Here is a 25499-nt window from a genome sequence, read left to right on the forward strand (position 1 = left end):
AGAAGGAGAAGGAGAAGGAGAAGGAGAAGGAGAAGGAGAAGGAGAAGGAGAAGGAGAAGGAAGGAGAAGGAGGAGGAGAAGGAGAAGGAGAAGGAGGAGAAGGAGGAGATGAAGAATATGAAGAATTCCAGTTGGAAGGGCCCTGCAATGATCCTTGTCCCACTGCCTGCCCAGCTGGGGACTGATCCAAACTTAATCCACATCCTGTCCTTGGACACCAGCTCAGCAAAGTGTGGCTTAGCCAACCAGCTCAGATTAACAACATCTCTGTCAGAGGGTGCTGGGTGGGACAAACCCCCCAGGGCTGGGCAAAGGAACAGAGCAGCTCCAGCATCACTCCACGTGTGGGCACCTTGGCTTTGCAGCATCTTGGTGGAATTCCTGATGGTGGGAAGGATCCAGGAGGAGGAGGAGGGATGGAGGGGGCACACCCAGCTGGGAATTCCTCTTCAGTGCCCGACTGCTGGGGTGGGACGGGAGGAAATCCATCCCAGGCACTCCCTGGTCAGTCATCCACGCACCCCTGGTCTCTGCAGTCGCTGCTGTGCAGCATCAGTGGGATCAGAGCTGTGACACAACTTGTGCTGGGTGATTCTGCGTCCTGGAGAGCCCAGCCCGAGCTCCCTCCGAGCAGTGCCAGTGACTCTGACTTCTGTGAGCTAGTTCTAAAGTGTTTCAACGGGGTTTTATTTGTTGTAGTCGCTGCTGTTGCTAGGTTAAAAGTTTTAATGTTAATCTTTTAGAGTGGTGTGAGGTGTCAGTTCTGTGCAGGTGTTAATTCCCTCCCGGGCTGCCGGGAGCAGCTCCTAGCACTGAGCTCTATTATCTCATCTTCTTCTTGCTGTTTGCTTCCTCCCAGGCGGGTCTGGGGTTCCCTTCTGGGCTGGGATTCTCCTCCTGCCTCACAAGCCTTTGTTGTAGACCACGGTCTTACTGCTGGTGGCCATGGCGATCTCGGGCTCCAGCTGGGACGTCTCGATCTGCGAGGGCAGAGAGGAGCAGGATCAGAGCGGGGCAGGTCCAGGAGCGAGCACAGGGAGGGGATGGGGACAATTCTGTGTCAGTCACACCTTTCTGGGGTTCCAACAGGGAGGGGATGGGGACAATTCTGTGTCAGTCACACTTTCCTGGGTTCCAGGTGCCGTGCCCCAGCCCCCCCTCCCCTGTGCAGGGGTTTGTGGCACACGTTCCCTGCCTGCCAGAGCTCCAGGAATCTCAGAATTACAGATGATGAATTATAGAGTGTCTGAGGCTGCAGCGCTTCCCACCCAGCCCAGCTTCCCTTCCCTTCCCACCCAGCCCAGCTTCCCATCCCTTCCTTCCCAGCCCAGCTTCTCATCCCTTCTTTTCCATCCCATTTCCTATCCCTTCCTTTCCAGCCCAGCTTCCCATCCCTTCTTTTCCAGGCCATTTTTCCATCCTTTCCAGCCCATTTTTCCATCCCTTCCATCCCATTTTTTCCATCCTTTCCAGCCCATTTTCCCTTCCTTTCCATCTCATTTTTCCATTCTTTACATCCCATTTTCCCATCCCATCCTTTCCATCCCATTTCCCATCCCTTCCTTCCCAGCCCATTTTTCCGTCCCTTCATTTCCAGCCCATTTTCCCTTCATTTCCAGCCCATTTTTCCATCCTTTCCAGCCCATTCTTCCTTCCTTTCCAGCCCGGTTTCCCATTCCTTCCTTTCCATCCCATTCTTCCATCCTTTCCATCCAGTTTTTCCATCCTTTCCAGCCCCATTTCCCGTCCCTTCTTTTCCAGCCCATTTTCCCTTCTTTTCCAGCTCAGTTTTCCATCTCTTCCTTCCCAGCCCATTTTCCCATCCCATCCTTTCCATCCCATTTCCCATCCCATTTTCCCTTCCTTTCTATCCCATTTTCCCATCCTTTCTATCCCATTTTCCCCTCCTTTCCATCCCATTTTTCCATCCCTTCCTTTCCAGCCCATTTTCCCCTCTTTTCCAGCTCAGTTTTCCATCTCTTCCTTTCCAGCCCATTTTCCCTTCCTTTCCAACCCATTGCCCATCATTTCCATCCCATTTTCCCATCCTTTCCATCCCATCCTTCCCATCCCATTTCCCATCCCATTTCCCATCCCATTTTCCCATCCCATTTCCATCCCATTTCCCATCCCATTTCCCATCCCATTTTCCCATCCTTCCCATCCCATTTCCCATCCCATTTCCCATCCTTTCCATCCCATTTCCCATCCCATTTTCCCATTTCCCATCCCATTTCCCATCCCATTTCCATCCCATTTTCCCATCCCATTTCCCATCCCATTCCCATCCCATTTCCATCCCATTTCCCATCCCATTTCCCATCCTTTCCATCCCATTTCCCATCCCATTTCCCATCCCATTTCCATCCCATTTCCCATCCCTCCCTCCCCCTGCAGCTCGGTGCCCAAGGCTGGACCTGGCAAAGCCCGAGAGCCTCGAGGGCAGAGCCCGGCTCAGCTCCACCCTCACAGCCAAACCCCTCCTGCCCTTCCTCCATCCCCAGGAAATCTCCATCCCTTCCCTCATTTTAACCCCTCCTGAAGCTTTCCCTTGCTCTGGAATGGTTTGGAATTTCTGCATCCCTGGGAGGGATCCCAGGGAAGCGCAGACCCCGCTCCGGGCGGGACAGGACCCTCAGAAAATCCGGAATTTTCCAAACCCTTCCCACGGAACCCACGCCGGTGCCGACACAATGCGAGGAGCCCACGTTAAAAATCGAAATGCTTTCGAAAAAAATGTTTAACCTAGTTAGACAAATTAGCAAAAATTTGTGCAAAACAATTTAGGTATTTAAAATATTCAATGTTTTTAAAAACTGGAAAAACTGTTCTTAGCTTTCAGCTGCAAAAACCCAACAAAATATAACATCAAAGCAATCTTAACATGAGGTGCAACATAACCCTTCAGCAAAGCTGTTAAACAGCTACTGAAGCATCATGGGAAATAGCACTTCATTTATTCAAATGCACATATGTCAGGTTTTTGCACCATATGTCATTCCAAGCTATTTACAGTAATAATTAAATCTTAATCAACGTTTAACCTCTGTAAAATGTTTGAAGGGATCTAATCACCCTTCAGACTGCACTAATGAAGGAGAAATATATAAACATAAAAAGAAAATGATGCATAGATAGCACACCAGAAAGAACAGTAATTGCAAAATTGTATTTCTTTTAAATATAATCAGCAAATTATGTAAAGTAAAGCCAACGAGTATTTTAAGTGAAGACATCTTGGGTGTCAGAGGTGTGATCAGCTAATTTTGTACTGCTATCCATAACAGATGTAGCATATTTTCTTTTAGTGCCATTATTAGCAACTCGAGCATTGCTTTCGGTGCTGCAGCACCGAGTGAAGCATTGTGCCGGGAGAGCACCGGGAGAGGTGCAGGGGACCCGGATCCCAGGGCTCCTTCCCGGCAGGATCCACCCTGCCCTGCCTCTGCCGCAGCCTCTCCTCCCCTGCTGCGGGGTTTGCTGCACAGAAATGCTCCAGGGGGTTTGGGAGGGCAGGGAAATACCCAGGTGGGGTTAGGGATGGATGGGGATGGCACAGCTGTGACAGGGTGGGGATGGGGCACGGAGTGGGATCTCTGACCTCAGAGCCTCAGTGATCCTGGATTTGGGATTTTAAATTTATTCCACCTTGGGAGATGGGGCACAGGATGGGCTCTGTGATCTCAGAGACTCAGTGATCCTGGGATTTGAGATTTTAAATTAATTTCACTTTTGGAGATGGGGTGCAGGCTGGGTTCTGTGATCTCAGAGCTTCAGTGATCCTGGATTTGAGATTTTAAATTATTTCCACCTTGGGAGATGGGGCACAGACTGGGTTCTCTGACCTCAGAGCCTCAGTGATCCTGGGATTTAAAATTGATTCCACTTTGGGAGATGGGGCACAGGTTGGGTTCTGTGATTTCAGAGTCTCAGTGATCCTGGATTTGAGATTTTAAATTAACCTGTGCCCCATCTCCCAAGGTAGAATTAATTTAAAATCTCAAATCCAGGATCACTGAGACTCCGAGATCACAGACCCTCAGAGATCCTGGGATTCTGAGATTTTAATTTAATTCCACCTTGGGAAATGAGACACAGGTTGGGTTCTGTGATCTCACAGCCTCAGTGATCCTGGGATTCTGAGATTTTAAATTGATTCCACCTTGGGAGATGGGGCACAGGTTGGGCTCTGTGATCTCAGAGCCTCAGTGATCCTAGATTAGAGATTTTAAATTAACCTGTGCCCCATCTCCCAAGGCAGAATTAATTTAAAATCTCAAATCCAGGATCACTGAGACTCCGAGATCACAGATCTCAGTGATCCTGAGATTTTAAATTAATTCCACCTTGGGAGATGGGGCATGGGTTGGGTTCTGTGACCTCAGAGCCTCAGTGATCCTGAGATTTTAAATTAATTTCACTTTTGGAGATGGGGTACAGGCTGGGCTCTGTGATCTCAGAACTTCAGTGATCCTGGATTTAAAATGAATTACACCTTGGGAGATGGGGCATGGGCTGGGTTCTGTGATCTCAGAGACTCAGTGATCCTGGATTTGAGATTTGAAATTATTTCCACCTTGGGAGATGGGGCACAAGTTAATTTAAAATCTCAAATCCAGGATCACTGAGACTCTGAGATCACAGATCTCAGTGATCCTGGGATTCTGAGTTTTTAAATTATTTCCACCTTGGGAGATGGGGCACAGGTTGGTCTCTGTGACCTTAGAGCCTCAGTGATCCTGGGATTTTAAATGAATTTTACCTTGGAAAATGGGGCACAGGTTGGGCTCTGTGACCTCAGGGGGCTTCTCCAGCCTCAGTGATCCTGGATTTGAGAATTTAAATGAATCCCACCTTGGGAGATGGGGCACAGGTTAATTTAAAATCTCAAATCCAGGATCACTGAGACTCTGAGATCACAGACCCTCAGTGATCCTGGATTTGGGATTTTAAATTGATTCCACCTTGGGAAATGGGGCACAGGTTGGGTTCTGTGATCTCAGAGAGATTTTCCAGCCTCAGTGATCATGGATTTGAGATTTTAAATGAATTCCACCTTGGGAGATGGGGAACAGGTTGGGTTCTGTGACCTCAGAGCCTCAGAGATCCTGAGGTTTGAGATTTTAAATTATTTCCACCTTGGGAGATGGGGAACAGGTTGGGTTCTGTGATCTCAGAGACTCAGTGATTCTGGGATTTGGGATTTTAAATTAATTCCACCTTGGGAAATGGCACACAGGTTGGGCTCTGTGACCTCAGAGACTCAGTGATCCTGGATTTGAGATTATAAATTAACTCCACCTTGGGAGATGGGGCACAGGTTAATTTAAAATCTCAAATCCAAGATCACTGAGACTCTGAGATCACAGAGGCTCAGTAATCCTGGGATTTTGGGATTTTAAATGAATTCCACCTTGGGAGATGGGGCACAGGCTGGGCTCTGTGATCTCAAGGGGCTTCTCCAGCCTCAGTGACCCTGAGATTTTAAATGAATTCCACTTTGGGAAATGACACACAAGCTGGGCTCTATGACCTTAGAGCCTCAGTGATCCTGGGATTTGAGACTTGAAATTAATTCTGCCTTGGGAAATGGGGCACAGGTTGGGCTCTGTGATCTCAGAAGGCTTTTCCAACCTCAGTGATCTTGGGATTTGAGCTTTGAAATAAATTCCACCCTGGGAAATGGGGCAGCTCCACCCAGCCTGCTGGAAGCCTCCCAGAGCCCCAGTGCCACCTCTCCAGAGGTCTGGATCTCCAGGAGAGCCCAGAGGAGCCTGGATCAGCTCTGGGATGGGCTGTGCCAGGCTGGCAGGCTGAGCTGCTGTGCTGGGATGTGCAGGGAGGAGGGAGCAGGGCTGTGCTCACGCTCTCTTGGGACACAATTCAAGAAAAGCAGGCAGCACAATCCAAGCTAACAGCAGGATGAGTATCCTGGTGGGAAGAGCAAAATCTCGCAGCCGACGGCTGGGAAGGTGTGGGGCGTCTGTGCTGGGAAGTTTTCAGCTCCAGGGAACCCATCAGGAATAGAGCAGGCAGAGCTGGGGTGGTGGAGGTGGAAGGAAGAGATGAGATAATTGTTTGTAGATCCTTCCAGCTTCCATCCCCTGGTGCAGGGGGAGCAGCTCCTCTGCTGCAGGGGGTGAGTTCTGCATCCATGGAGGGACTGCAGGGGGGTCTGGGGTGGGATCAGGGGTGGGGAGGGGGAGGTGGGATCGTTCTGGGGCTGAGCAGGGCTTGGGAGATCAGGTCTGAGGTGGAAGGGCTCAAAAACCACAGGGATGTGGCACCTGGGAATAGTGCCCAAAAATCACAGGGATGTGGCACCTGGGGACAGTGCCCAAAAATCACAGGGATGTGGCACCTGGGGACAATGGTCAGTGCTCAAAAATCACAGGGATTTGGCACCTGGGGATATAGAGCTCAAAAATCACACAGGTGTGGCACCTGGGGACATGGGCAGTGCTCAAAAACCACACAGATGACTTGGAGACATGGTCAGTGTTCAAAAACCACAGGGATTTGGCACCTGGGGACAGTGCTCAAAAACCACAGGGATGTGGCACTTGGGGACATGATGCTCAAAAACCACAGGGATGTGGCACCTGGGGACATGGGCAGTGCTCATAAATCACAGGGATTTGGCACTTGGGGATATAGAGCTCAAAAATCACACAGCTGTGCACCTGGGGCATGGTCAGTGTTCAAAAATCATAAAAATGACTTGGGGACAAGGTCAGTGCTCAAAAATCACAGGGATGTGGCACCTGGGGACAGTGCCCAAAAATCACAGCAATGTGGCACCTGGGGATATAGAGCTCAAAAACCACAGGGATGTGGCACCTGGGGACAATGGTCAGTGCTCAAAAACCACAGGGATGTGGCACCTGGGGACAGGGTCACTGCTCAAAAATCACAGGGATGTGGCACCTGGGGACAAGGTCAGTGCTCAAAAATCACAGGGATTTGGCACTTGGGGACATGGGCAGTGCTCAAAAATCACACAAATTACTTGGGGACATGGACAGTGCTTAAAAACCACAGGGATGTGGCACCTGGGGATATAGAGCTCAAAAATCACACAGGTGTGGCACCTGGGGCATGGTCAGTGTTCAAAAATCAAAAAAATGACTTGAGGACAAGGTCAGTGCTCACAAACCACAGGGATGTGGCACTTGGGGACAAGGTCACTGCTCAAAAATCACACAAATGACTTGGGGACATGGACAGTGCTCAAAAATCACAAGGATGTGGCACTTGGGGACATGGTCAGTGTTCAAAAATCACAAGGATGTGGCACCTGGGGACATGGTCAGTGTTCAAAAACCACAGCAATGTGGCACTTGGGGACAGGGTCAGTGCTCAAAAACCATACAAATGACTTGGGGACATAGGCACTGCTCAAAAATCACACAGATGTGGTACTAGGGGACAAGGTCAGTGTTCAAAAATCACAAAAATGACTTGGGGACAAGGTCAGGGCTCACAAACCACAGGGATGTGGCACTTGGGGACAAGGTCAGTGCTCAAAAACCACAGGGATGTGGCACTTGGGGACATGGGCAGTGCTCAAAAACTCCAGAACCTTCCCAAAGCCTGGGAAGAGGCTGGAGGAACTGGGGGTACATCTGGGTGTCCAGGAAATTGGGAAAGCTGCTCAGAAATCAGGAACCTCCTCCTCCCAGCTGGAAATCAGGTGGAGAAGGTGGATTACAGGTGTCCAAACAACATCAAATCCCAACCTGGCTGAGCACCAGGCCAGGCCTTGACTCCCTGGCTGGAGTTTTTTGTTGGGAAGTGTCACTGCACTCATTCTGGGGTAGGTCCTGCTGTGTAGAACCCTGGACCTGCTCAGCCAAGCTCCAGTGGCCATGGAACTCTTCCTCCCAGTCCTGTCTGTGCCAGGGCTCAGAGGGATCCCTTCCTGCCTTTGGGATGGTGGCTGTCACCAGGAATTCCTCCCCAAGGAATCCAGGAGGGACAGAAGCTCCTGGCAGCTCTGAGAGGGTGGGAAGCATCACCCCAGGGGGAGTTTGGGGTAACCCCAGGATTTGGGGCTGAAGGCTGCACTGACAGCTTGGTATCCAACATGGGAAACTCCAGTGGGGCTGTGGGGGAAGCAGGAATTCCTTCAGTGCCCTGAGAGGCTGCTGGAAGCTTTGCCACAGATCAGGGACAGCCTTGCTGGGGACACCAGAAGGGTGCAGCTCCCAGCTCTTCCTGGCTCATCCCAGTTAATCCAAGCTCATCCCAGCTCATCCCAGCTCATCCCAATTCATCCCAGCTCATCCCAGTTCATCCCAGCCCATCCTAGCTCAGCCCCAGGAGAAGGTGAAGCCTGAGGATGCTCCTTTCCCTCTGGAAGAGAGCCAAGAGCACGAGGGAAAAAAGGGGAAAAAAACCAAGAAACGCTGAGCCCTGACCTTTGTTAAGGGTTTATGGGGCAGAATCCTTCAGGTAACTCTGGCAGGATGGTAAAACTCATCTATTCCAAGGAACAAAGCTGGGAATCACTCAGGTAACTCAGACATCAGTGCCCTGCCCCAATAAAACCCATCCATTCCAAGGAACAAAGCTGGGAATTGCTTAGATAACTCAGAGTGCCCTGCCCCAGTAAAACCCATCCATCCCAGGGAACTGTGGATCACACAATTCCCCCAAAGCCACCTTCCCCTGCCCCTGGAACTTGCTATAATAGATAAGGTATCCTAGACACCAAGGTTGAGCCAAACTCCTTAATTTGGTCACTCTCTGACACTTTGGAAGATAATTGGTTAGAAATTAGTTTGTGTAATTGGTCAGTTCACCTTTAGAACTTCTCACTTGGATTGGATGCTGTTCTCTGTATAAACTTTCATTGGCTATAGTTTCAATCCCCCATAACCTATAAACATGTCTGTCTCAAATTTGTCTCTGGGGATGCTGCTGGACCACCCTTGGCATGAAATAAAGATTCTTGTGGAACACAAGGAAGGGCTCAGGTCTTTCTCTGCTGTCTGGTGTGAGCTCCTGAGAGATGGCTGATGGATATCAGCACTCTCAGCTCCTGCTAAAACAGCTACCAGGGACAAAAGAAAGCTTACAAGGAACAAAGCTGGGAATTGCTCAGGTAACTGAGAGTGCCTGACCTGGTAAAACCCATCCCTGCATCCCAGGGAACAAAACTGGGAATCCCTCAGGTAACTCAGAGTGCCCTGACGTGGTAAAACCCATCCCTGCACCTCAAGGAACAAACCTGGGAATTGCTCAGGTAACTGAGTGCCTGACCTGGTAAAACCCATCCCTGCATCCCAGGGAACAAAGCTGGGAATTGCTCAGGTAACTTGGACACGATGGCAGCAGTGCCATTACTGGTGCCCTGCCCCAGTAAAATCCATCTATACCAGGGAACAAAGCTGGGAATTGCTCAGGTAACTCAGAGTGCCCTGACCTGATAAAACCCATCTATTCCAAGGAAAAAAGCTGGGAATCTCTCAGGTAACTCAGGCACCAATGTCCTGACCTGGTAAAACCCATCCCTGCATCCCAGGGAACAAAGCTGGGAATCACTGAGCTAACTCAGCAGTGCCCCTGACCTGGTAAAATCCATCTATTCCAAGGAACAAAGCTGGGAATCACTCAGATAACTCAGAGTGCCCTGACCTGGTAAAATCCATCCCTGCATCCCAGAGAACAAAGCTGGGAATTGCTCAGGTAACTCAGAGTGCCCTGCCCCAGTCAAACCCATCCATCCCAAGGAACAAAGCTGGGAATTCTCAGGTAACTCAGAGTGCTCTGCCCCAGTAAAACCCATCCATTCCAAGGAACAAAACTGGGAATCCCTCAGGTAACTGAGTGCCCTGACCCAGTGAAACCCATCCATTCCAGGGAACAAAGCTGGGAATCACTCAGATAACTCAGTGTGCCCTGACCCAGTCAAACCCATCCCTGCATCCCAAGGAACAAAGCTGGGAATTGCTCAGGTAACTCAGAGTGCCCTGCCCCAGTAAAATCCATCCCAGGGAACAAAGCTGGGAATTGCTCAGGTGACTTGGGCACGATGGCAGCAGTGCCAGCACCAATGCCCTGACCTGGTAAAATCCATCTATACCAGGGAACAAAGCTGGGAATTGTTCAGGTAACTCAGGCACCAGTGCCCTGACCTGGTAAAACCCATCCCTGCATCCCAGGGAACAAAGCTGAGAATCTCTCAGGTAATTCTGGCACGATGGCAGCAGCGCCAGCACCAGTGTCCTGCCCCAGTAAAACCCATCCATTCCAAGGAACAAAGCTGGGAATTGCTCAGGTAACTCAGAATGCCCTGACCCAGTAACTCAGAGTGCCCTGCCCCAGTCAAACCCATCCCTGCACCCCAAGGAACAAAGCTGGGAATCTCTCAGGTAACTCAGAGTGCCCTGACCTGGTAAAACCCATCCATCCCAGGGAACAAAGCTGGGAATTGCTCAGGTAACTCAGAATACCCTGCCCCAGTAACTCAGAATTCCCTGACTTGGTCAAACCCATCCCTGCATCCCAGGGAACAAAGCCGGGCTCGCTGGCGGGCACCCACCGCTCTCCATCCTTCCCCATCCCTGCCTTGCAGTGGGAGCCTCTCTAACTCATCAGCTCAGACAAGGCTAATTGGGGTGATAAAGAACTGGCTCCGAGTGCTGGCGTGGGCTGGAGGAACAAATGGTGCGGTGCTCACAGCTGGTGCTGCGGGGCTGGGCCGGGCTGGGCTGGGCTGGGCCGGGCCGGGCTGGGCTGGGCTGGGCTAGGCTAGGCTAGGCTGGGCTCTGAGCAGGGGGTGTGTGCTGTGTGTGTTTAGCACGGGCTGACACGGGTGTAACGTGCAGGCCAGGCCGGTGAGGCAGCAGCAGGCAGGAAGCAGATGCTTTTTGTTTGGGGTTGATACTCATTTCTATCCCAGCTCGGGAAAAGGTGTAGAAAGGAATGTGCTCCGGAGAGTGCAGGGAGAGAGATAGGTCTAGGCTCGCTGCCAGGGAGCCTGGAACGATATGGAAGGCAGCTAGGGGAGACAGGAGCAGATGGATTTGGCATACAGCTCATCACTCAGCCAAAAAAAAAAAAAAAAAAAAAAAAAAAAAAAAAGGATGGGGGGAGAAGAAGAAGGGAGAAAGCAGCCAATTTTGGGAGGGGGAGGGTCACAGGGACTGAGCTGAGGATGCTGCTCGGGGCTGGGGGAAGGGAGGAGCAGCACAGTCCGTGGTCACTGCTGGCACTGGGACAGGGGTGCTGCTCCTCTGGAGCCTGGGAAGGGGCTCCTGGCCCTGAGATGGTCACCAGGGCAAAGCCCAGGATCGCTGAGAGCTGGGGGAGATCAGCCAGGGGCTGTGGAATCAGGGAATGCTTGAGGATGGAAAGGAGCTCGGAGATCACAGAGTCCAACCATCCCCAGCAGGGCCACCCCTGTCCCCAAGTGCCACCCCTGTCCCCAAGTGCCACATGCACAGGGATTTAAATCCCCCAGGGATGGGCACTGCAAACATCCCTGGGCACCTCCAACCCTTGACCCCCTTTCCATGGAGAAATTCCCCAATTCCCACCCTGAGCTGTTCCCTGTGTCCTGTCCCTGTTCCCAGATCCCAAATCCCCCCGGTGTCCCCTCCTGGCAGGGACTTGTGCAGAGCCACAAGGGCCCCCTGAGCCTCCTTTTCTCCAGGCTGAGCCCTCCCAGCTCCCTCAGGAATTCTCCAGCCCTTCCCAGCTCCTCAGGAATTCTCCAGCCCCTTCCCAGCTCCCTCAGGAATTCTCCAGCCCCTTCCCAGCTCCCTCAGGAATTCTCCATTCCCTTCCCAGCTCCCTCAGGAATTCCCAGCTCCATTCCCTTCCCAGGAGTGCTGATAAACAATAAATGATGCTGATAAATGATGGCAATGTCTCCCTGAGTGCCTCCCCCAGCCCCTGGGGATGGATCCATCCTGTCCCATGGGTGTGTGGGTGTCTCAGCAGCATTTCGGGTCACTGAGCAGCTCCCCTTGGACTGTGGGGCTTGGAGCACCTGGCTGGTGGAGGCTGCCCATGGAGGGTGTCCCCAACCATGGAAGGTGACCATGGAAGGTGTCCCTGTCCCTGGAAGGTGTCCTTGTTCATGGAAGGTGTCCCTGGAATGTGTTCATGGAAGGTGTCCATGGAAGGTGTTCCTGATCATGGAAAGTGTCCCTGGAAGATGGCCCTGTTCATGGAAGACGTCCCTGTCCAAGGCAGGCGTCCCTGTCCCTGTTCCTGTCCCTGGGAGATGTCCCTGCCATGGAAGGTGTCCCTGTCCCTGGAGGGTGTCTCTGTCCCGTGTCCCTGTCCCTGGAAGGTGTCCCTGTCCATGGAGGGTGTCTCTGTCCCTGGAGGGTTTCCCTGTCCCTGGGAGGTGTCCCTGACCTTGTCCCTGTCCCTGTCCTTGTCCCTGTCCCTGTAGAGTGTCCCTGTCCCTGGAAGGTGTCCATGGAAGGTGTCCCTGTCCTTGTCCCTGTCCCTGGAAGGTGTTCCTTTCCCCGGAAGGTGTCCCTGTCCCTGTCCCCGGAGGGTGTCCCTGGAAGGTGTCCATGGAAGGTGTCCCTGTCCCGTGTCCCTGTCCTTGTCCCTGTCCCTGGAAGGTGTCCCTGTCCATGGCAGGTGTCCCTTTCCCTGTTCATGGCAGGTGTCCCTGTCCTTGTCCCTGTCCATGGAGGGTGTCCCTGTCCCTGGAGGGTGTCCCTGTCCATGGAAGATGTCCCTGTCCCTGTCCCTGTCCCTGTAGAGTGTCCCTGTCCTTGTCCCTGTCCATGGAGGGTGTCCCTGTCCCTGGAGGGTGTCCTTGTCCCTGTAGAGTGTCCCTGTCTGTGTCCAAGGCAGGTGTCCCTGTCCCTGGGAGGTGTCCCTGTCCCTGGAGAGTGTCCCTGTCCCTGGAGGGTGTCCCTGTCCCTGGAGGGTGTCCCTGTCCCGTGTCCCTGTCCCTGGAGAGTGTCCCTGTCCCTGTAGAGTGTCCCTGTCCCTGTCCCTGGAGGGTGTCCCTGTCCAAGGCAGGTGTCCCTGTCCCTGTCCATGGAGGGTGTCCTTGTCCCTGTCCATGGAAGGTGTCCCTGTCCCTGTCCTTGTCCCTGTCCATGGAAGATGTCCCTGTCCCTGTCCCTGTCCCTGGAAGGTGTCCCTGTCCATGGAAGATGTCCCTGTCCCTGTCCCTGTAGAGTGTCCCTGTCCTTGTCCCTGTCCCTGGAGGGTGTCCCTGTCCCTGGAAGGACAGCAGTGCTCTGCAGTGGGGCAGAGCTGCAGCAGCTGAAGCTGACCTGCAGTGAGAGAATTCAGGAAACACTGCAAAACCCTTCTGATCACACCCCAGAATATATATATATTTATTTATTTGATTGGATCTCCAGCCTTGCTCCCAAGCCCAAGCAGCTGTGGAGCCCCAAGGCCTCTCCATGTCCTGTCCCAAAGAGCACCAGGGTGAAACTTCCCTAAAATTCCCTAAAATTCCCTAAAATTCCCCAAATCCACAATTCCAGCTCCCCATTTACCCACTGGCTGCCCTCAGGAGCTCTCTCCTGACAGATTTCCTCCCCATGCCAGTGCCCAAAGGTGATGAGCTCAGCTCTGTTAAACCTGGCAGGCAAAGCTCACAGCTCTGCCCAGCAAGGCAGATCTGAGCCTGAAATGAGCTGTGAAAGCTTTCCTGACAAATTCCAGTTTTTCTAAAATCCCTCCATGTCCCAAAACTGGACACTCTGCTTGGGAGAAGTACAAATCAATAATTCATGAATGATTGATATTCAGTTTTCTGCCCAAATCACAGAGTTAGGGGGAAAAGTTTTGAGAGAAACCCAAATTATGTGAAGATTTCCTTCAAATTAATAAGAAAATTTGAATTTAAGAGGTGAGCAGCTCTCTTCATTTTAGCTTTCTCTCAAGTCTTTTTGACCCATCTTGGAAAGAAATGTTCAGTTTTCATAATAATAAAAAAAAATGTTGTACTGCCAAAATGTTTTTCACAAAACCTTGGAAATCCTCCTGTCAGCTCAGGGGCAGAATCATCAAATCATGGAATGGTTTGGCTGGAAAGGACCTTAAAAATCCCCTCATTTCCACCCTGTCCTACAGCAGCTGGAGGTCAAAACATCCAGGGCAAAAAACCCAGAAAAACCTGGAATGGGTAAATCTTTTTATTTTTTCCTCTTTTTTTTTCTTTTTGTTTTTGTTTCCTTTTCTCTCTCTTTTTCTTTTTTCTTTCTCTTTTTATTTTTTTCTTTTTCTCTTTTTCTCTTTTTCTCTTTTTCTTTTTCTTTCTTTTTCTCTCTTTTTTTCTCTTTTTCTTTCTTTTTCTTTTTCTCTTTTTTTTTCTCTCTTTTTTTTTTCTTTTTCTCTTTTTTTTTTCTTTTTCTCTTTCTCTTTTTCTTTTCCTTTTTCTTTTTCTGCCACGGATGCTTTGTTGCTTTTGAAGCCTACCCAGAACATCATTTTCAGACAAAACAAGAAAAAAAACCAAAGAAGGAAAGTTGGAATATTTGGCTGCTCTGGAATATTTGGTTGTTTTGGCTTTTGAGAGTTGTTAAGCTCAGGAGACTTTTTGCCCTGGAATATTTGCCTGTCCTGGAATATTTGGGAGGTGACCCCACACCTGGGGACAGGTGACCCCTGTCCCCTGCCTGTCCCAGCACAGCTCCTGCCCCATGGTCACCCCCAAACCAACCCCAGGACCCACAGGGACCCTGCTGGGGCTGCACAGGGACACCAGGGACACCTGGGACACACCAGGGACACACCTGGGACACCAGGGACACACCTGGGACACACCTGGGACACACCAGGGACAGATCTGGGACACACCAGGGACACACCTGGGACACCTGGGACACACCTGGGACACACCAGGGACAGATCTGGGACACACCAGGGACACACCTGGGACACACCTGGGACACACCTGAGACACACCAGGGATACCTGGGACACACCAGGGACACACCTGGGACACCTGGGACACACCTGGGACACACCTGGGACACCAGGGACACCTGGGACACACCTGAGACACACCAGGGATACCTGGGACACACCAGGGACACACCAGGGACACACCAGGGACACCTGGGACACACCAGGGACACACCAGGGACATACCAGGGACATACCAGGGACACACCTGGAACATCTGGAACACACCAGGGACACCAGGGACACACCTGGGACACTTGGGACACATTTGGGACACACCTGGGATACACCAGGGACACCAGGAACACACCTGGCACACACCTGGGACACCTGGGACACCAGGGACAGCTGGGACACACCAGGGACACACCAGGGACACCTGGAACACACCTGGGACACACTTGGGACACACCTGAGACACCAGGGACACACCAGGGACACACCTGGGACACACCTCAAACACCTGGAGCACATCTGGGACCCACCAGGCACACACCTGGGACACCAGGGACACCTGGCACACACCTGGCACACACCTGGCACACACCAGGGACACACCAGGGACACACCAGGGACACATCTGGAACACCTGGCACACACCTGGAACACACTTGGCACACACCAGGGACACCTGGCACACATCTGGAACACACCAGGGACACACCTAGGACACCCTGAACACACCAGTGACATCTGGAACATCTGGAACACACCTGGGATACACCTGGGACACACCTGGGACACTTGGGACACACTTGGGACACACCTGGCACACACCAGGAACTTCTTGCTCCCGCTGTTTGGAACATTAAGGTTCCCAAACCTTTATTTAAGTTTTTTTTGTTCCCACTGAGCTCTCAGCACTCCCAGATTTACGGAATTTGGAACCCCCAGCATGGCAGCACCTCCCTTGCACACTCTGAGATTCTGGGGCAGCACAGGGCTGCCCACAGCACAGAAACCTCAGCTGTTAAAACCACAAAAAACCCAAATAAAATCCCTGAGACTGCAAGATTTCAATCAGCAAGATCACAAAGTTCCCTGTGTGTTCTGCAGAGAGAGGGGACACCCAAGCTGATCCTGCTGTTGGAATCAGAAATGTTCCAGAGCCATTCCTGAGCCTTTGCTGCTTCATCCTGGGCCAGGAAACCCAGCCCTGAGCACCCTGGGAATTCTGGAATATTCCCTGGGATGATGAAGGATCCCCCAGGATCACTGAGACCCGCTCAGGAATCATTAAATCACAAAATATCTTTAATATCACCAAACCCAACCATTCCTGGTCTTTATTTGTTTCACCCCAGACCCTCCCTGCCCTTTTCCTTGTGGGAGCTCCTCCCTGTGCTCAGGGTGGGATGGGTGCCCACGGGGTAAATCCGAATTTCCCACAGTAAATCCATTTCCAGCAGCTCCAGAAGGGGCTGAGCTGTGGGTAGGACCCAGATCAGGAGAGGGCAGAAGGAAATTCTCCCTGCAGAGCCCTCCCATCACAGGGTGCTGATGTTTTATGGAAAAGTCACCAGCACAAAATTCCTGATCCCTGCTGCAAAGGGAAGCACCCACACAGACACTGAGCTTCTCCTTTCCTGGAAGAGAAAAAAAATCCCACTTTTGTAGTGGACACTATTAGAGTGTCCCAAAGGAGCTCTAGGGCCCATTCCAGGAATTGCTGTGCCAAGGAATGAAGGATTTGCTCTTTGCTGAGGACAGGAGCCCTGAATTCTCTGCTGGGCAGGAGGGAGAGCAGGATTTGGGGAATTTCCTTGGTGATTTGGGGAGGCTGAGCAGGATTTGGGGAATTTCCTTGGTGATTTGGGGAGGCTGAGCAGGATTTGGGGAATTTCCTTGGTGATTTTGGGGGGGCTGAGCAGGATTTAGGGATGCCCTTGGTGATCTGGGGGACTGAGTAGGATTTGGGGAGGCTGAGCAGGATTTGGGGATGTCCCTGGTTCTTTGGGGAGGGAGAGCAGGATTTGGGGATGCCCTTGGTGATTTGGGAGGGCTGAGCAGGATTTGGGAAGGCTGAGCAGGATTTGGGGATGCCCTTGGTGCTTTGGGGAGGGAGAGCAGGGTTTGGGAAGGCTGAGTAGGATTCAGGGATGCCCTTGGTGATTTGGGAAGGCTGAGCAGGATTTAGGGAATTTCCTTGGTGCTTTGTGGGGGTTGAGCAGGATTTAGGGATGCCCTTGGAGATTTAGGGAGGCTGAGCAGGATTTGGGGAGACTGAGCAGGATTTAAGGAGGCTGAGCAGGATTTGGGGATGCCCTTGGTGATTTGGGGGGACTGAGCAGAATTTGGGGATGCCCCTGGTGCTTTGGGGAGGGAGAGCAGGATTTGGGGAGGCTGAGCACGATTTAGGGAATTTCCCTTGGTGCTCTGGGGAGACTGAGCAGGATTTGGGGATGCCCTTGGTGCTCTGGAAGGGCTGAGCAGGATTTGGGGAGGCTGAGCAGGATTTGGGGATGTCCCTGGTGATTTGGGGAGGGAGAGCAGGATTTAGGGAATTTCCTTGGTGCTTTGGGGAGGCTGAGCAGGATTTGGGGATGCCCCTGGTGAGGCTGAGCAGGATTTAGGGAATTTCTTTGGTGCTTTGGGGAGGGAGAGCAGGATTTGGGAAGGCTGAGCAGGATTTGGGGAGGCTGAGCAGGATTTGGGGATGCCCTTGGTGCTTTGGGGATGCCCTTGCTGCTCTGGGGAGGCTGAGCAGGATTTAGGGAGGCTGAGCAGAATTTGGGGATGCCCTTGGTGATTTGGGGAGGCTGAGCAGGATTTAGGGAATTTCCTTGGTGCTCTGGGGGGGCTGAGCAGGATTCAGGGATGCCCTTGGTGATCTGGGGGGCTGAGCAGGATTTGGGGAATTTCCTTGGTGCTCTGGGGGGGCTGATCAGGACTTAGGGAATTTCCTTGGTGATTTGGGGGGACTGAGCAGGATTTAGGGATGCCCCTGGTGAGGCTGAGCAGGATTTGGGAAGGCTGAGCAGGATTTAGGGAATTTCCTTGGTGATTTGGGGGGCTGAGCAGGATTTGGGGATGCCCTTGGTGCTCTGGGGAGACTGAGCAGGATTTGGGGGGCTGAGCAGGATTCAGGGAATTTCCTTGGTTCTTTGGGGGACTGAGCAGGATTTGGGGAGGCTGAGCAGGATTTGGGGATGCCCTTGGTGATTTGGGGAGGCTGAGCAGGATTTGGGGATGCCCTTGGTGATTTGGGGAGGCTGAGCAGGATTTAGGGATGCCCTTGGTGCTTTGGGGAGGGAGAGCAGGATTTAGGGGATTTCCCTTGGTGCTCTGGGGAGGCTGAGCAGGATTTGGGAATGCTGAGCAGGATTTGGGGATGCCCTTGGTGCTCTGGGGAGGCTGAGCAGGATTTGGGGATGCCCCTGGGGAGGCTGAGCAGGATTTAGGGATGTCCCTGGTGCTTTGGGGGGGCTGAGCAAATTCCTCAGCACGTTTCCTTCCCCAGCAGAGCACCACCAGGAACAGGAAACTCAAAAAGCAATTACAGATAATTACAGGTGTGATTAATAAGGCACTCCCAGCCCTGAGCAGGCAAGTCTGGACAGCTGATCCCCGAGAGCCAAAACAACCCCAAACACACCAAAAAAAGGACAAATCCAACCCTGTGCGACAGGAAAAGGGCAGGGAGGATCTGGGGGTGAAACAAATAAAGACCAGGAATGGTTGGGTTTGATGATATTAAAGATATTTTGTGATTTAATGATTCCTGAGCAGGACTCAGTGATCCTGGGGGATCCTTCACCATCCCAGGGAATATTCCAGGATTCCCAGGGTGCTCAGGGCTGGTTTCCTGGCCCAGGATGAAGCAGCCAAGGGCTCAGGAATGGCTCTGGCAGTGCAGGAATCCAGGCAGGAGCCCCTCTGTTTACAGTAGGTGCTGCTGAAAGGTGTCCTGAAGAAAGACAGCAATTAACAGCCCCACCAAAAAAAAGGAAAAAAAATGGATTCTTTCCACAAAGAGCCTTTTAAGTCTGTTTTTCGGGCCACTTTAAGGGTTAATGTTTAGCTATTTATCCGGACTTGTCGGATGTCAGCTCTTTCTTTTGACTCCTAATGGCTTACAGCCATCAGGAGGTGAAGACTCCTCAAAAGAGCTGGTGTCAGGAATGTTTTTTTATACCCACCAGCACCCACACACCTGCAGCAGCCTGTGCTCGCAGGGGATATTTTACATACTTGAACCTGTCTCCCAGGGCCAGGGGTATAAACATGAAACCAGATCCTGTCTGGCAGGGTGAGCCCCGCTGCTCTCCCACCCTGAGAGCACAGCCACGCTCTGCCAGCCCTGCTGCCCACCCCAAGCTCCAGCCGGGCTGTTTTTAAAGCTCTGCAAAATGTTCAGCACCCCTGAGCGGGGGAACAAAACATCAAAAAGCAGCAGGGTCACAAATCAAAGGCTGCGGGACGGGGGAGGAGAACAAAGCACAGCCCCAGGGCAGCAGGGCTCTGCTCACCCTGACCTGGCCCGAGGTGTCACCGAGCCCACATCACCCAAACAGGCGGGGCAGGTGCAAACGGAGCCACCCTGAGCGTCCCAGGCTCCTGGGCAGGGCTGCTGGAGCCCCTGGAGGCCAGAGCCTTCCTCTTCCTCCTCTTCTTCTTCTTCTTCTTTCTCTTCTTTTTCCTCTACCTCTTCTTTTTCCTCTTCCTCTTCTTATTCCTCTTCCTCTTCGCCTTCTGCCCCTTCTTCTTCTTCCTCTTCTTCTCCCTCTTCTTCTTCCTCTTCTTCTTCCTCTTCCTCTTCTCCTTCTTCTCCCTCTTCTTATTCCTCTCCCTCTCTTCTTCTCCTTCCTCTTTTTTCTATACCTCTTCTTCTTCTTCTCCCTCTTCTTCTTTCTCTTCTTTTTCCTCTACCTCTTCTCCTTCCTCTTCTTCTTCCTCTTCCTCTTCTTCCTCTTCTCCCTCTTCTTTTTCCTCTTTCTCTTCTTATTCCTCTTCCTCTTCTCCTTCTTCTTTTTCCTCTTCTGCCCCTTCTTCTTCTTCCTCTTCTTCTTCTTCTTCTTCCCCTTCTTCTTCTTCTCCCTCTTCTTCTTCCTCTATCTCTTCTACTTATTCCTCTCCCTCTTCTTCTTCTCCCTCTTCTTTTTCCTCTTCCCCTTCTTATTCCTCTTCCTCTTCTCCTTCTTCTTTTTCGTCTTCCTCTTCTTCTTCTTCTTATTCCTCTCCCTCTACTTCTTCTCCTTCCTCTTTCTCTTCTCCTTCTTCTTTTTCCTCTACCTCTTCTTCTTCCTCCTCTTCTTCCTCTTCCTCTTTTTCTTCCACTTCTTCTTCTTCCTTTTCCTCTTCTTCCTCTTCTCCTTCTCCCTCCTCTTCTTCCTCTTCTTCCCCTTCTTCTTTCTCTTCTCCTTCCTCTTCCTCCTCTTCCTCTTCTTCTCCCTCTTCTTTTTCCTTTTCCTCTTCCTCTTCTTCTTTCTCTTCTTATTCCTCTCTGTCTTCTTCCTCTTCTTCTTCCCCTTCCTCTTCTTCTTCCCCTTCCTCTTCTTCTTCCTCTTCTTTTTCCTCTTCCTCTTCTTCTTCCTCTTCTCCTTCTTCTTTTTCCCCTTCTCCTTCCCCTTCTCCTCCTCCTTCCCTTCCCCTTGGCCATGCCCAGGGTCCCTGGAGTGTCCCAGGCCAGGCTGGGCAGGGTTTGGAGCCCCTGGGGCAGTGGGAGGTGTCCCTGCCAGGCAGGGGTGGGACAGATGAGTTCCCAGGTCAGCTCCCACTCAGACCATCCCCTGATCCCAGGATTTCCCAGGATTCTGGACAGAAAGGCGTTTGCTCCCAGAAGGGACCGAGATCTCCCAGCTCCAGAGCACTGGGAGAGAGCAGGGAAATGCTCTGGTGCTGAGATTTTGGGGAATAATTGGAGGAGAAAACCCCATGGGAATGGGAGATGTCACAATCCAGAATGTTTTTTGCTGTGCCAAAACAGTTCCTTCTCTCCTGGTCAAGCTCCAGTGGTGCTGGGACACAATTCCAAAGGACTCTGCAGGGAAGAGCTTCCAAACGAGTTTGGGACATGGGGGAGGCCCTGGGACAAGGCAAGAGCAGCTCCTGTGGGATCACCACCATGGATCTGCAGCTGGAATTCCACCAGGTAGAAGGGAATTACAGGGACACAACATCTGTAACATCCCAGGAGGAGCTCAGAGAACATCGTGTGGTGGGACTGAGGAGTTACCACACAAAAATGAGAATTTTGGGGGTTTCCTGACTGGAACACTCCATGCAGGGTCTGGAATGTTTGGGTGCAGAAGGACCAGGCTGACCCAGAGCCCTCCCTGAGGCAGGGAGGAGCTGGAGGCTGCTGGATCAGCAGCACTGGAAGGGCAGGAGAGGACAAAGCCTGGCACCCTTTCCCATGTTCCCATTCCCAGGAACGCTCTGAGCTGCCTTGGGGAGGTTTGGAGCACCTGAACCCCTCTGTCCTTTCCTCAAATACACCTGAACCCCTCTGTCCTTTCCTCAAATGCACCTGAACCCCTCTGTCCTTGCCTCAAATGCACCTGAACCCCTCTGTCCTTTCCTCAAACACACCTGAACCCCTCTGACCTTTCCTCAAATGCACCTGAGCTCCCCACAAAGCTCTGCCATCCCCTTGGGCTGGAGTTTATCCCAGGGAGTGTGGCCCCCACACAAGCTCTAAAGCCAATCCAGCCCCAGGTGTCTCTGATGTTGATGAGAGGAATTCCAGGTGGGAGCAGGGCTGGGGCAGATCCTGCAGCCCAGAGCTGCCACGCCCAGGTGGCAGCAAGGGCAGGTCCCACCAGATGTGACAGATGTGCCCTTCACCTGTGACTCTGGCAGCAAAACCTGAGATCTCTGCCCTCCAACCCTCAGCTGGGGCTGTCCTGGAGCAGGGACCTCTCCATGGAGAATTCTGGTCTGTGATGTTAAAACCCAGCTCAGATAAATCCTGTCCTGAGAGATGCCAGGATAAACCAGCCCAGCACAGCTCCCTGAACTCCTGCAGGAACACCAGGGTGTGTCCATCCAAAGGGAGGCTTCACTTTTGGGACCCCCAGGAGCAGCTGGGACCCCAAAGTGCTCCAGGGAGGAGGGGACAATCCACAGCCATGGCCAGCACCCAGGCTGTGCTGGGTTGGGGGCAAAGATGCAGTTTGGGATTTCCTTAGGCCATGATTGTCTATCAAGGATGGGCTGGGAACTTCCTCTGGAGTTCTGTGCAGCCTCTGTGTGCAGCCAGGGCAGCAGCAGGCTGCTGTCCCCAATGTCACCTCCCCTCCCACCCTGCCAGGATGCTCTGGAGGGTCCCCATCCTCCAGCTGGGACAGGAGTGACTCCATCCTCACCAGGGACCCCCAGCAGCCTCACTGGGCACCAGCACCCCTCACCTGAAGGCCAGGAAGGGGCTCAACACTTCCCCAAACACCTCAGATTCCCCTCCAGTCCTGCTTGAACGGTGTCAGCATCCAGCCCCTCACTGTCACAGAAACCCTGGGGGTTCTGCTCAAACCCTCATTCCATGGGCACTAAAGAATCACCTCTGCACTCAGAGAACAAAGACACTCCTGCCTCTGTCAGCTAGGGGAAGGCAAGGAGATGAACCAGGAGATGAACCAGGAGATGAGCAAAAAGATAAACCAGGACATGAACCAGGAGATGAACCCAAAGATAAACCAGAAGATAAGAAAGGAGATAAGCAAGGAGATGGCAAGCAAGAAGATGAACCAGGAGATAAGCAAAAAGATAAACCTGAAGATTAACCTGATGATAAGCAAGAAGATGATAAGCAAGGAGATGATAAGCAAGGAGATGAACCAGGAGATAAGGCAGAAGATAAGCAAAAAGATAAACCAGGAGATAAACCTGAAGATTAACCTGAAGATAAGCAAGAAGATGAGGATGAGCCAGAGGATAAACCAGAGGATGAAGCAGGAGATGAAGCAGAAAATGAAGCAGAAAGATGATCCAGAAGATGAAGCAGGACATGAAGCAGGAGATAAATCAGAACATAAACCAGAAGATGAAGCAGAAGATAAAACAGGAGATGAAGCAGGAGATGATCCAGGAGATGAAGCAGGACATGAAGCAGGAGATGAGCAGGAGATGAAGTAGGAAATAAATCAGAAGATACACCAGAAGATGAAGCAGGAGATAAATCAGAAGATAAACCAGAAGATGAAGCAGGAGATGAAGTAGGAAATAAATCAGGAGATAAACCAGAAGATGAAGTAGGAGATGAGCAGGAGATGAAGCAGGACATGAACCAGAAGATGAACAAGGAGATGAAGCAGAAGATAAACCAGAAGATGAAGCAGGAGATAAATCAGAAGATAAACCAGGAGATGAGGTAGGAGATAAACCAGAAGATGAAGCAGGAGATGAAGTAGGAAATAAATCAGAAGATAGACCAGGAGATGAACCAGGAGATAAATCAGAAGATGAAGCAGGAGGTAAATCAGAAGATAAACCCGAAGATGAACCAGAAGATAAACCAGAAGATGAAGTAGGAAATGAACCAGAAGATAAATCAGAAGATAAACCAGGAGATGAACCAGGAGATAAATCAGAAGATAAACCAGAAGATGAAGCAGGAGATGAGCTGGTCAGCACTCAGGACAGGAACCCTGGATGAACCTCTTGGTGCTCTGAAGCCACCACGAGCAGGAGGAGCCGATCCCTGAGCACAGCTCAGTCCTGTGCAGCCTTTGGGGGACATTCCCAGGGAGCCCCAGCCTCCTGCCAGCCCTTCAGGGCCTCTCTGTGCTCAGAGCAGCTCCTTCCCAGCCCAGCCTCCACCCCAAGGCTTCCCAGCCTCCCAGGAAACCCTTCCCCAGCCCCAGAAGCAAAGCAGAACTTCTCACTTCCCAAACGTTTTTCCCCCATGGCAGCTGGCAAATTCCTTGCCTGGCTTCTCATCCAACTTGGACAAAATTTCTGCAGAGAATCCCTGGTGCTCCCCTCCCCCTGTGCCCAGCAATCCCGAGGGAGGGATGGTTCCTCGGGGACCCCCTGCTGCATTGCATCTGATTTCCCTCCTGAGCATGGGATGGGGAAGCGTCTCCAGGGCTGTGGCTGTGACCTCCACACAGCTCTTTTGTCAAGTGCCATTTCATTAAAAAATCAGCCTTTTAACTGTGGACACATTTCAACCTCACCAAATCTGCTAATTATTGACAGTTGGTGAAGAGGAGATTTCACTTGTTCCTCCTGTTAAACTGCATCTAATTAGTAATTACTGGTTCACTGTCATCTTTACTGCAATAATCCCACTGCACATTGGCTCATTAACCTTTTGCTTTTCTAAAGCAGCCTGCCAACAAGATGAAGGCTAAAACAGATTGGAAAACAATAGCTCAGCCTTGGATTTTAGGCTGTTTATTCCCCTTGTCCTGGGGATCCAAAAGGAAGATTATTTTAAAGGGAAGGCTGGAATCACCGAGCATCACCCAAAAATCGCCCTTCAGGTGGGAGCTGCCGTGCTCAGGTGCTGGGGGAGGTTTCTCTGCCATCCTCCAGCTCCATTTCTCCATCCCTCACCTGCCCATGCCCATGCTGGAGGAGCCTGGAGGAAACTGGAGGAGGCTGAAAAAACTGGGGGAGCCTGGGGGAGCCTGGAGGAGTCTGGAGGAGCCTGGGGGAGCCTGGAGGAACCTGGGGGAGGCTGGAGAAACGTGGAGGAACCTGGAGGAAACCTGGAGGAACCTGGAGGAGGCTGGAGAAACCTGGGGGAGGCTGGAGAAGCTGGGGGAACCTGGAGGAGCCTGGGGGAGGCTGGAGGAACCAGGAGGAGGCTGGAGGAGTCTGGAGGAGTCTGGAGGAACCTGGAGGAGTGTGGGGGAGGCTGGAGGAGGCTGGAGGAACCTGGAGGAACCTGCAAGAACCTGGAGGAACCTGGAGGAGGCTGGAGGAGGCTGGAGGAGGCTGGAGGAACCTGGGGGAGGCTGGAGAAACCTGGAGGAGGCTGGAGGAACCTGGGGGAGCTGGGGGGAGCTGGGGGGAGCCTGGGGGAGCTGGGGGGAGCCTGGGGGAACCTGGAGGAGCTTGGAGGAGGCTGGAGGAAGCTGGAGGAAGCTGGAGGAGGCTGGAGGAGCCTGGAGGAGCCTGGAGAAACCTGGAAGAACCTGGAGGAGCCTGGAGGAGACTGGGGGAGGCTGGGGGAGCCTGGAGGAGACTGGGGGAACCTGGAGGAACCTGGGGGAGCCTGGGGGAGGCTGGAGGAGCCTGGGGGAGGCTGGAGGAACCTGGGGGAGCCTGGAGGAGCCTGGAGGAGCCTGGAGGAACCTGGGGGAGGCTGGAGGAGCCTGGGGGAGGCTGGAGAAACGTGGAAGAACCTAGAGGAGGCTGGGGGAGCCTGGAGGAGGCTGGAGGAGGCTGGAGAAGCCTGGAGGAACATGGGGGAGCCTGGAGGAGGCTGGGGGAGCTTGGAGGAGGCTGGAGGAAACTGGAGGAGCGTGGAGGAACCAGGAGGAACCTGGGGGAGCCTGGAGTAGCCTAGAGGAAGCTGGAGGAGGCTGGAGAAACCTGGAGGAGCCTGGAGGAACCTGGAGAAGCCTGGAGGAACCTGGAGGAACCTGGAGGAGGCTGGAGAAACCTTGGGGAACCTGGAGGAGCCTGGAGGAGCTTGGAGGAGCCTGGGG

The 25499-nt window shown here is 52.3% G+C and overlaps 1 protein-coding gene across 2 annotated transcripts in view; it reads right to left on the reverse strand.

Annotated features, from left to right (window-relative positions):
* Nucleotides 1–811: 811 nt before the first annotated feature.
* SFXN5 (sideroflexin 5) overlaps nucleotides 812–25499 on the reverse strand; it is a 113504-nt gene continuing 88816 nt past the window's right edge. Inside the window, exon 14 of one of the 2 annotated variants that reach the window (XM_033060816.2) lies at nucleotides 812–980. In XM_033060816.2, the coding sequence (XP_032916707.1) occupies nucleotides 903–980 (78 nt within the window). In that variant the 3' untranslated portion in view covers nucleotides 812–902. The remainder of the gene's footprint in view (nucleotides 981–25499) is intronic. The other variant, XM_033060818.2, reaches the window with a different exon arrangement.

Source organism: Catharus ustulatus, chromosome 5 (genome assembly GCF_009819885.2).
Source record: "Catharus ustulatus isolate bCatUst1 chromosome 5, bCatUst1.pri.v2, whole genome shotgun sequence".
Lineage (NCBI taxonomy): Eukaryota > Metazoa > Chordata > Aves > Passeriformes > Turdidae > Catharus > Catharus ustulatus.